Genomic DNA, 12,491 nt, shown 5'->3' on the forward strand with positions numbered 1-12,491 from the left:
GCAGAGGTTTTGTTGGTGGTCCCCTTCCATGGAAAAGCAATGAACAAATCTTAACTGTTGGAATATAAGGAGCTGGTACAAGCAAAAGGCCAAAGAGTCAGATCCTAGGCTGCCAAAGTTTTGCTTCTCACTCCCATTCTTGGTGTTCATACCTTATTGCAACCAATAATACATCATTGTTCCAAACATTGACCATAAGAGGAATCCTTTCTCAGAAATGCTGAATCTGCATTCCAATGGTTGTTTTATTCTTCAAAGACCAAAATCTGTGTGGTTAGCAAAGAAAAAAGTAGGAGAGAAGAGATATGTGTTCTAGTCTTAGGTTTATCAGTAACTAACTGCATGATCCTCGGCAATTTTGTTCAACTAAATTCCATTTGATAAACATATAAGAAGAGTCTACTATGTGTGATGAATTGGGTTTTTTAATGTTTTACTGATACTCTTTTAAAAAAAACAGTCATTTCCATCAATAGAACACTGTCCTGCTTTAAAAAAAAGTATAGTCAATCAAAACCAACAAGTTGGTAATGTCTATCTTCACATACAATCCATGACTAGAAGATTTACTTCACCCTTAGTCCTATAAAGTAGTGATCAGATGCTGTGCTGACCAGAGTTCAGCAGTCTCTCAAAGTTATTTTCCTTTCTATAACTATGGTTATTGTATAAATTGTATTTATGGTTCTACTCACTTTTCTTTGTATCATCAGTTTATAAATTCTTCCCAACTTTCTCTGAATTCTTCACATTTGTTATTTTTCTAAACCATGGAATAAAATTCATTTATATACCATAATTTGTTTCACTGTTCCCTATTCAATAAGCAGCCAATAATACTGGGTCAAAGGGCATATATAGTTTTGTGACTTTTTTTCAGTATAATTCTAAATTGTTTTCTGGAATGGTTGGACAAATTCATAGCTCCACCAATAGTGCATTAGTATGCCCTTCTTTCTAGAATTCTTCCAACTTTTGTCACGGTATGAGGTAGAACCTCAGAGTTGTTTACAATGCAGTTTGCAAACACTAAAATATTACATGTGTTAATTTATTACTCCATAACTTTGTATTATTATTATTATTGTTGCTGTTATATTATTGAGAGAAAGTATCAAGGGTGTGCTAGAGTTGAGGCTGCCTATTAAATTTTCAGTGTGAGCATTTACAGCTTGAAAATCAGCAAATATTACAAATTAGGGTTTGATTTATTGTTTCATTTATTGTCTAGGCTTAAGAGAATGGTGGAGAAAATGTTAATATTGCAAGGCAAAATTAGTAAGTGTCAACTGCATACATTTTTCCCCTAGTTGTTATATACTTACCAGTACAGTCTAGAGTATGATACGACGTACAAACATCTGGCCTTAGAATTAGGAACACCCGGATTAAAGTGCTGTCTCTGACATTGGCTATGACCAATTGGGCAAGACTCAACCTCTTATTGCCTTAGGATGATCTTCATTTCTAAGGGGAATCTTTTTTTTTTTTTACCAGATATTCCCTACAGCAATGAAATCACAAGCCCACTCCAAAAATTGTATTATTATTATTATTATTACTTTAGAACTCAAATGCTGATTTGAAATAGGGGTCCACATAATGCTCGTAATGTTAGCACAATGATCATTTAACACTTTCTGGTATTAGTTTTCAAGTTTGTTGATCTTTTCTCATCTAGTGTGCATATTCATAATTTCTCTCAAAACCACCCCCTTTCTCTATGTTGTTTCTTTATCCTGGCCCTGGTCTATCTATCTATCTATCTATCTATCTATCTATCTATCTATCTATCTATCTATCTATCTATCTATCTGTCTGTCTATCTGTCTATCTACATATGTATGTGCATATATACATATACATATATACATATCTTTAATTATCATCAGCCTTGTATAAAGGAGTACTTATTGTGGTGTGATTGCAGAGGCATCATGAAGACCTCCCCTGAATGTCACCACCACTGACTCACTTATTCCTGAAATTCCACTACTGGTCCTTTGTTCCTTCAGCTTAAGATTTATCCCTTTATAAAATACAACTATCCCTGGGAAGAGCAGCTCTTTAATCTTCAATAGTCATTTAAACCTTCATATGAATACTTTCATACACTCATATAGCTGATCACTAATCTAATCATTTTACAGATGAGAAAAATGAGGCTCAGAGAGGTAGAAGGACTAGTTTAATATCACAGAAACTAGTAGATGGTAAAACTGGAATTCAAATCAAGGTCTTCTACCTTCAAATCCAGCACCCTTTCCTGTACAGTGGATGGCCTCCCTATATAGGAGGTATAAATGGAATGAGATATGGGGAGATAATACTGTTCCTGAGGGGGATGGAAGCAATAAGGGGTGCTAATGGGGGGGAAGTTAAGAGTCTTAGAGGTAAATATTGCCTACTTCATTTTGCACAGGATTGCCCCTGCCTTTAGCTACCTTTTTGTTGTGTCATTTTCAGTCATGGTATAGTCTTTGTGACCCCATTTGGGATTTTCTTGGCAAAGATAATGGAGTGGCTTGCCATTTCTTTCTCTAGCTCATTTTACATATGATGAAACTGAGGAAAACAGGATTGAGTGACTTGCCCAGGGTCTCATAGGTAATTAGTGTCTGAGGCTGGATTTGAACTCACAAAAATGAGTCTTCCTGACTCCAGTCCTGGTGCTCTATCCAGGGCACCACCTAGCTGTCTATTATTTATTTAGCTTCCTATTATTGCCAAATAATAGCCTTTTTCCCCTAGACTTTTCTAAGGTCGTGTCAACTGTTTAGATTGAATTGAGCAAACCACTCAATCAAAAACATCAATGAAACTTGGGCTTTACATTCCCAAATGATCAAATGTATTGGGTAAGCAGGTAGATTATCTTCTAACTCTAAGCTGCATTATAAAGTGCTTTTGTTTTTACTCTCTATCATTTGGATTCCTTTGCCTGCTTTCCAATGTATGCTTTATGTATTTTATTTAATTTCTGGTATTCCTGTGTATATTTGTTGTTATGTCTTCAAGTTTTTTTTTACACTACATATATGTATACATCAACATTGTCTGTTTTAAATTGTAATCTTATAGAGCAGAAGCATTGTGACTGCTTAAAGTTATTAGTATTATAACCAGTAGAGAACAATGCACAGGTGGGTACCTAATAAATGTTTTCCAAAAATGAGCTAAAAGGAAGCTCTATTCCATTTGATTTGAATGCTTTTCAAAAGCAGAAAATTTTAGAGACCTGAGAAAAATGATTGATAACATTTTGGTTTTAGAAACAGTGAAAGGAATCTTTGAAATGCTATTGTTTTTCTACTACAAATGGAATTGTGAGTTTTGTTAAGGAAATGAAGAGGAAGCTGGAGCTATTAAAAGATGCTTAATAGGTCACATTTTGAAAAGAGTAGAACTCATGTATGTGAATGAGTTTGGAGTTACATTTGCAAAACTGAGACTTTTTACCTAGTTGCTGTCTTTATTTTTTTTTAAATATAGCAGATTTAATGCTCCAATAGGGCAACCATTATTTTTCTTTGTCAAAATGCTTAATAAAGCATTCCCATTTCCTTTTCTGTGACCATTAGATGTAGTCAATTCTTCACTTCAAGCTAAAAGCTAAATACCACATAACTATCTGAGTACTATAAAAAGGTTAGTCTAGCATAAACGTAAGCAAAAGGGAAAGTTGAACAGTTCTCTTATAATTTGAGGCACTATAAGTGACCCACATGATTCCAGGGCCAAAAATTTGACATTGAAGATAAAGCCATCCAACTTGTTTGTCTACACTGGACAAATCAATCAGCCAACTCTCCCGTCTCTTTGCTTTGCTTTGATTGGCAGATGTGGTCTTGTATGAATGTAGAATTTTTTCACTGGGAAAAAACCACCAGAATAGGAATTCAGCTATAACTGTACAAAGAAAACTCTTTATGCAATCCTATATTTCTTATGGATTTACTAAAGGTACTGCTACACATAAGCCCATGAGACTTAATTTACTAGATTTACTAAAATTTTCTGACTGGGTGTGATTTTGAGACTTTAAAAAAAAATCACCCTGCAAATATACCGAGGGAAGGTTAAGTTTAAACCAAAAAGGAGATGTGTGTATTTTAAGTCCAGATCTAGAATGAGAAGGGGAAGGAAGTATATCTAGAATAATCCTTTACATAAGAAAATGTAAACTTGCATATGAGAGGTCTGAAATCTCAGTTTTAAAATTAGCCTATGGCAATACATATATAAATTCTTTCAAATGAATATATATTTGGCTACCTCCTTCAGTTTTTAGTTAGCTTTTTTTTTTCAACAGAGTTAATGTAACATTGAGTCAAATGGAAAAGAAAAAAAAATTAACAATTGAAATGTTAGAAAACTATTTCTACAACCACAAATGGACTGGCAATTCATAAACCTTTATTATTAAAACCTAGAGAAAAATGGTCTTACTTGTGAAGATTAAATCTATGAATGATAAGATGATTTACATCACTTTTTTTATCATGATTATATAAGTTTTAAAATAAAGCATCCTCATTTGTAAATGTTGCATTGTGATATTTTTTCTTTCATTGTTTTTGTACCTGTTACTACATTACTACATAATTTTAAAAGATTAATCTGATTTTGAAAAAATATTTAAAAGAGTACAGTGAAACGTGTAAGATTGCACAGTATTTATATAGTTTTTTGTGATTTATAACTCTCACTTAGTAAATATATTTCTTAGAAGACTGAATTTTGGAATAATACCTAACAGTTTTTTCTTTAATTTAACAGCAAAGAGGAATCAGAAATATTAGAGGAGAATAACTGTAATAATTCAAAGACTACAGGTACTGTTTCTCTTTAATTTCTAACAAAAAAAATGTGTTTCTTATGGTTATAACCTATAGCAGGGGGAAAAGTCTTACACAGGTATAATTATAATCACTTTTCAGATATATCTCTCCCAATAATCATTTGTTCTCATGAGGATAAGGAAGACATGGAAGCCAGTAGTCAAAATGTAAAAGATGTAAACAAGGAATATGATGAACACAGCGAAAAAGAATTAGAGCTGATGGTAAGTATTCTGGTTGCCACAGTGTTAGAGGATATGAAATCATTTATGCTTCAAAAATGGCAAAATGTCTCCTTTTCATTAGCATCTACTAATATAATTTACAAATGTGAAAACATGGTCTGTGCTATCATTGCATCTCTATCTTGATCAAAAAGGAATTTTGATTTCAGTAGGTTGCTTTCAGTCTCTGTAGTCTTAAATTAATGACTTTCATTTCTTATCTCTTTACCTCCTAAATAATAGTTTTTAGGAATTACAGGAGAGGTAACTCAATATTGATGCCTATTCCTAATCTTCTTGACAAGTATAAACTCTTCTCTTTTAAAAATGAAGGAATTGGATGAGATACTCTCTAGGATCCCTTCCAGCTCTAACAATCTAGAATTCTTTCAGTTTCATAGTATTCCTTTATTTACTTTTTTCCTCATGAGACTGCCAATGGTTTACATTGCTGTAAAGTATTGAATTGCCCAGCAGGAACAAGAGAGCCTTTTGCTATAATTTTTAAATAAGAAAAAATTCTATAGCATCCAATTTAGTATTAAATTTGTTATCATAAATTTCACAGCTGGTGAACATTCAATCCATTTAGATTTTTTTTTTGATGGTTTAACTTACATTTTTCATCACAAAGGGAGAAATAGCAGTAAATGAGTCACATAATGCAATTTATCCTTACCGGTGTCTAGTTTGAGCTTAGAGAATTGGAATACATGGATTCATAATAATCTAAGATTAAAATGACTTTTGCTTCTTCAAGTGTCAGTGCTGAAGCAGGAAAGAAATAGTACTCATCTCTTCCCCCTTCTCCCGCCAAAGCACCACCTTTTCTAGAGTGATGTGGAGGATGCATCACAAAAGTATGCAATTTACTTTGCTCCAACTTTAAGTAACTACAAAGTTGTCACCCATTCTGAGAATTCTCCCCAACTGAAAGTTAACATTGCCATTTTTTTCAAACCACAGAATATAATGAAAGGACCCTGAAAAATCACATACTCCACCGATGCACCTCATTACAATGAGCAGGCTGAAATATAAAAGTTTGTTTAGAAGTCACTGAGATTGTACGTCCAATAAATGAACAGGGAATGGTAATTTAGATGCTAATTTGCACCATGCCGATGTTAATGCATAAAACAATGAAGCTCTATAATAGATGGAAATACAACCAAATCTGTGAAACCCACAGGCATTGGCTTGCAAGACAGCTGTGCAGTTGACAAGTAACATGAGCCTTATGTGAGAAGAAGGGGAAATCGTAAGATTTGCATATAATTATTGAGATCATGCAAATGTCAGTTATGAGGAGAAAAAAAAAACACAGGCATCTCACTGTTAAATCCTGACAGTTGGCATCACTGAAGAGCTCAAATACATTTGAGTACCAGTTGGCAGAGGGTCATTAAAACAGAATTTGCAGAGACATTAACTCCCTCACTTTTCTTTGAGTGACGTTTTGCTATTAATAGTTTGCAGAGGCTTTGCAGAAAACATATTAATAAGAGAAACTGTAATGGGGGCACCTACAGCAAGTGTAAATGTAGCAAGGGGCACCCAGGAAGCTACTCTCTAATTGATTAGCATGGAGCTATCAATGTATATATCCTAAGTGAGGAGAGAGGGCAATGACAAGCAAGAACAGTTGAATAATATAATGTGATATTTGGAGGCTGGGAAGGAGAGTGATTAGTTTTTGGCCTTTTCCTTAGTAATCTCATTCCCAAATCATACTTTAGCAAGATCCCCTCCCCCCCAAAAAAATCCTGCTTTGAAGACTGTAAAAAACCCATAAGTGAAATGAGGTAATGGGACTATGCCTGGGACTTCCTAGCTGGGCAAATGAAATTTACTTAATTCATTCTGCATATTTAAAAAATCTCTTTTGGTCATTGTTTTCTTTTTCTCCCCCAAAGCTAAATCAGTACTCAGTAAGAACTAGAAGTTCTACCAGAGATGAAAGCTCATTTGCAACAGAGCCAGTTACTTTTCCAAATACAGCTGAACAGTTTGAGAATCGGCGAACCCTTGGTGAGATAAGTGGAGACTTGTTCAGGAGGCCTTTGTCTCCCAGTTCATCAGCAGAAAATCCCTCAAGGGGAGGATCGTACAGCAACCCAAAGCATGCCTTGAGAAATGAAGTTAGTCACCAATTGGCAGAGGAACTTACTTCGGATCTAGCAAACAGCCGCAAACCATCATTGAGATACACTGATAGCGGTGAGACCTCTCCTTTACTTGGAAGTCTCCTTGCAAGGCAACAGGATGAACATTCTCATTTTCTGGATGAATCAGAAAGGCAAGGAATAAAAAGGGTGGATATTTCAAAAAGTAAAACAGATGGTGCAATGAGAAATGAGATGGTGGATAGATCATTTACCAGCCAGGGGAATGCTCATAGCTACAAAAAGAACCATGAAATGACATTGGAAACAGTTTTTTCAGAGGATGACAAATTAGTGCCATTAGGCACCAGTGGCATGGAAGTACTGGATGATAATGCCAATCCAGCAGGAGAGGGTCAGAAAATACAAGCATCTTGTCCAACTGCATATTTGCCCTTGGCAGGCAATGCTGATCAAGACAAAGAAGGAGAAAGAACCAAGAAAATTGAAGTCAAAGACTGGGAATGTCCAACAAGAGAGTCTCTTGCCTATATACCTGCCCATATGAATGCTTCCAAAGAACGCCCAGTTACAGAAAAGAGAACGTCTAGAAAAGGGTGTAGGAATGGTAAAGAAAAGGAGGAACAAAGAATCAAGTTTAGCATTAGTGAAAGGCAAAATGAAAGTGTACCATCAATCTCAACTGACAACCATGGGAGAAAAGGGCATCCTGAAATAAGTGTTAACGTGAGTCAAGCTAGTAATAGATACTTATGTGACCCTCAGAGCAAAGTAAATGAAATCTCTGCTAGCTCCTGTGACTTGGCACCCAAAGTTGATAGATCACATTCTCTCAGAACTGATTTAGCTAGCCCCAACCATGTGTTTACAAGCCAAAGGAGTGGTCTAGTGAATTCAGAAGGCACCACTCCAGAAAGAATGCATGGCCAAGTTTGCTCATCAGAAAATGTAAATGTCTTGCAAACAGATCTGTATCCTTCCCAGGTTCAAAGAGAGAAATCAGATAGGAATATTCCTGACAATCAGAATAAGATTGCATGTGGAAATCAAAGTTGGAATGTTCTGGAAAGTCAGGTAGTTTTAAAAGAGAGTAAGACGAATAGAACAGAACAGATCAAGGAGCAAGCAGATGGTGAAGACATGTGGGAAATAAGAGATAATACAAGGAACCTGAATGTTACTCCTACAGAAGAATTGTTTACCTGCCAAGAAACAGTGAGATGTGAACTGTCTTCTGTAGCTGATCATGGTATTACCGAGAAAGCAGAAGCAGGTACAGCTTATATAATTAAGACAACATCAGAAAGTACTCTAGAAAGCATGTCTGCTAGAGAAAAAGCAATAATTGCTAAGCTACCTCAAGAGACTTCTCTAAGTGACAGGCCCACTGAGGAAAAGGAAACAGCGTTTGATTCACATGAAGGGAGAAATGATGATTCACATTATATCCTTTGTCATAGAGATTCAGTGGATGTAATCCATGACACTGACTTTGAAAAGAAATCACATTTAGGTATTTATAATGTACACATAGATGAAACACAAAAGGAAGAAACTATGTCTCAGTGCAATTCTGGGGAAATACTTGACAGGGTAGAGCATGGCATTAGAAATATTGCAACTGTAGGAGAATCTCTGCAGGTCACTCCTGAGAGTGGAAAAGGAAGCTCAGAACTGGATTTCTACTCAACACAATTACCTACTGTCCCTAAAATTTTGAAGAAAAATATATGCCACACAGATACCCAAGGACTCCCTCAGAAGAATGCTGATTTGGTTACTCTCACTCATCAAAGTTTCGATTCTGAAAGAAGCATATGTCCTCAAAATGGCACTCCTGTTTCCACTTGTCCTAATAAAACTCAATCCAATGAGGAAGTATTCTCTACAGAGCATCCAATGGCTGCCATGCCATTCAAGTCTATTTCTACCACATCAGAGTGCAAATGTGATCCCCACAGTGAAGCCCAGCGTACTGAGAAAAACCAGCATCCTGGGTCTGTACCTCAAGAATATGACAAGAGTTCAGTCAAATTGACTTCCAGTGATGGGAGAGAAAGGTTCATAGCTGAAAGTTTCCAACAAGCAGAAAATAACATGGAGAAGTCTTTAGGGCCAATGATTTTAATCAGTGAACCTATCGAGGAGGTAGAAGAGACAAGTTGTGAAACTGCTGAGTTAATAAGCTATGGACACGAATTCGCCTCCCCAGGCTTCAAGTCAGGTAACGAGTCTGACTCCTCCAGTCTCCCTGCCCAGGACAATCAAATTCTGGCCAGTGAGTCTCTGCTTTCAAAATATATCAACTCGAAAATACCATATTTCCTCTTGTTCATTCTGTTTCTCCTAACAACCTACTATTATGACTTAATGATTGGCTTGGCATTCTACCTTTTTTCATTGTACTGGTTATCTTGGGAAGGAGGGCGACCCCAAGAACCTGTCAAAAAGAAGTAATCATAGGTTTTATTATTCATTTAAAATTTAAGATATTATGCCCCAAACATTTTGATTGTTAAAAGGGAATATTCATTGTTCAAAGAACCAGTGCAGTTTTTCTCTTGAAGGATCGTTTAAAAAGGAATGCGTATGAAGTTCACTCCTTCATATAAGTAATTATTCTATATAGGACCATTATGTTTGGATCATTAAATACCTATATGAATATGAGATCTGAAGCACGTCAAGTTAAAATTAGGTACAGCTGTTGCTCCTTAGCAGGCTATGAAGATGCAATGCTTCACGTCTCTTCACTACTTAAAGTGCCATTTTCTTGCATTCATTTCTTTTACAATAAAGCTTCAACCCCACCCCCACCCCCACTCAAGGTTTTACAAAACAGTTTAAGAAATATTTAAAACATAGCCAATGGTATGACAACTTTTATGAAAGTCGTCTAGTACTGGCCATACAATTTTTGTATTTCCCATTTGTGTTGGTATTATTTCCCAGAATAGTCTGGGAGAGCAAATAGTTCTTTCCATTTCTATTTCATTGTTTAACGACATTTTCTGCATATTGGGAAAAACAGAGGTCAAGCACCATAAATAGAACAAGTTTGTAGATGTCAGATTTTGGCAAGATAGGTGCTTCCATACCACAAAGCTAATAAAGATTAGAACAACCTTACCATTCAATTGTACAAAACTTTTTTGGGTGAGTGTTTTTCATATTTTTTAAATATTCTAAATAGATTGTGTAGCACAACTGAACAATTTCATTGACAAGTATCATTTGAGATAGAAAATTTGAATTCATTTTTTCACAAGCATTGCTTTGGAAAGCATTTATACCTATGAAGCATAAAGCATTAAATAACAATAATATCAAAATGAACTTATGGTACTTGGTACATTTATAAGTGACTTATCTTTTCTTAAACAAAAAAAGGCACAACTAATATTTTAATTCATTTTCATTTTAAAACATTATAAGTCTCCAGAAGGAAATAGACATCTTTCTATGCATAAAAACACAAAAGTTAGGCACTAGTCACAATCATAACTTCTAATCTATTAGTTTACTAAGGTGATGAAATTGATTTTAAAGTTGGTAATAAGCAGTTGCAAGAATGTATGCAGCAGGAAATAAACCTCTGATATAGAGGTAACTGGCAGTACATATGGATAATTTTATAGAACAGTGGAATAGATCACTTTATCAACCAGAGATAACATTAAAATTTTGATGCCATTATTTTACTTTGGACACCCTTTGGAGCCCCTTTTCAAGTGGTGAACTTTGGCATATTTGAGTTTGTTTAGTCACTTTTAGAGATCATGAGAAAGACTCCCTACAAGTCACTCTTTCTGTAGGACTTTTTTCATCTCTTTATCTCAGAGAAGGGGATAGAGCTCCTAATTCATCCTCAGAGATAACAGCAGCATACCTTATTTCATGAAAAGGATAAACCAAAAGATCATAAGTTATACATAAAACCACATGCATCTAAGAAATATTTCTTAAACTTTATTTTCTATATCATAATTACAATACATTTTATTTTAGCTGATCCTCATGCAATAGGAGAATGTATCTTTCTCTCTTCATATTAGACAATTTCAGAAACCTTACTTGTTTCAGACTATATGATTCCATTCATCCTTCAAATGCCGTTCAGACTAAATAACTGACATTAGCTTTTTAGACTAACATATATAAACATCCTGAGGTAGAACTTGGGGCAAATGTTTGATTGTTTGAGCTAGCATATTTTCATTTAAATACAAGTAGAATACTGTAGGCAATATCTAGAATATTATCTCTAAAACTGCTGGGTTGATAATTTTGTTGACAGGTCTATACAAAGTTTGGAGAAACAGTGTAGTTAATGTTAGCACCTCTTCAGGTCTTAATGGTATGATTTTTGCATTCTACCTTTAAGGGCTTTAGTCAATATGTCATATCTTATTATTGCAAAACAAAACACTATATTGTTTTATTGAGCATAGGTGCCTGGACTACAATTATGAATTTAAAAGAACAAAGTGACCCATTTTACTGCCTGTATTTGATTTTTGATAACATTTACTTTCAAAATTATCTCAATAGTTATTTGTAGTTTGATATCAGTAACCTCCTTAGGATGGAAAAATATTCAGTTGTATATTTATCTGAGTGCAGTGAAAAAATGGTCCCTGGTTTAGGCACCAACTTTTCCACTACTACTCATGGAGCAATTTTCAGATAAAGAATGAAATAAAATGATAAAGCACTTGGGGAAATCTTGATAAGCAAGTAGAAAGATAGATTTAGGCAAGTCTGTTTTGGTCATATCACTATGTTGTATAGGAAAAATGGCATGCAGTGAATACTAGCAGATCTCCACTTATCCAAGATCTATCCCTGAATTAACATGGCAGGTATAATCTTTACAAGTATCACTGCCATCAACATCCATCCCTAAGCATTTGTTGAATGCTCAAAGGGTGTGTGGCACTGTAGTAAGCAAAGTGAGGTGAATCACATGTCTACTGTCTGAATTGTGTAAGAAATGTGAATTGTTAAACCTTCATATTCCATCTTGCCCAGTCTGCTGGCTATACGTCAGGAAGAAAATTCTAAAAATTAACTAGCAGCATCAGATATGCCACTAGTAAAAATAATTGGTTTAGAAATTCAAATATGTATAAGCCATACCAATCCTTCTCAGTAGGCTCCTTATTGTAAAAGAAAGCAAGTCCACTAAGATTGTTCCCATCTATCAGAATTTAATAGCACAGAGAAAGGACAACCTCATCTCCTCCTTGTTTAGAAGCACTTTTAAGAAATCTCAGGAAAGCATAAGAAGGCATCCCTCT

General features: G+C 35.1%; 1 protein-coding gene across 1 annotated transcript in view; it reads left to right on the forward strand.

Annotated features, from left to right (window-relative positions):
- PPP1R3A (protein phosphatase 1 regulatory subunit 3A) overlaps nucleotides 1-9,648 on the forward strand; it is a 59,550-nt gene extending 49,902 nt beyond the window's left edge. The window contains exons 2-4 of the mRNA XM_027838547.1: nucleotides 4,780-4,835; nucleotides 4,941-5,065; nucleotides 6,982-9,648. Of these exons, the coding sequence (XP_027694348.1) occupies nucleotides 4,780-4,835; nucleotides 4,941-5,065; nucleotides 6,982-9,648 (2,848 nt within the window). The remainder of the gene's footprint in view (nucleotides 1-4,779; nucleotides 4,836-4,940; nucleotides 5,066-6,981) is intronic.
- The last annotated feature ends 2,843 nt before the right edge of the window (nucleotides 9,649-12,491 follow it).

This window comes from Vombatus ursinus, unplaced genomic scaffold (genome assembly GCF_900497805.2).
Source record: "Vombatus ursinus unplaced genomic scaffold, bare-nosed wombat genome assembly UNPS02014830.1, whole genome shotgun sequence".
In the NCBI taxonomy this organism is placed as follows: domain Eukaryota; kingdom Metazoa; phylum Chordata; class Mammalia; order Diprotodontia; family Vombatidae; genus Vombatus; species Vombatus ursinus.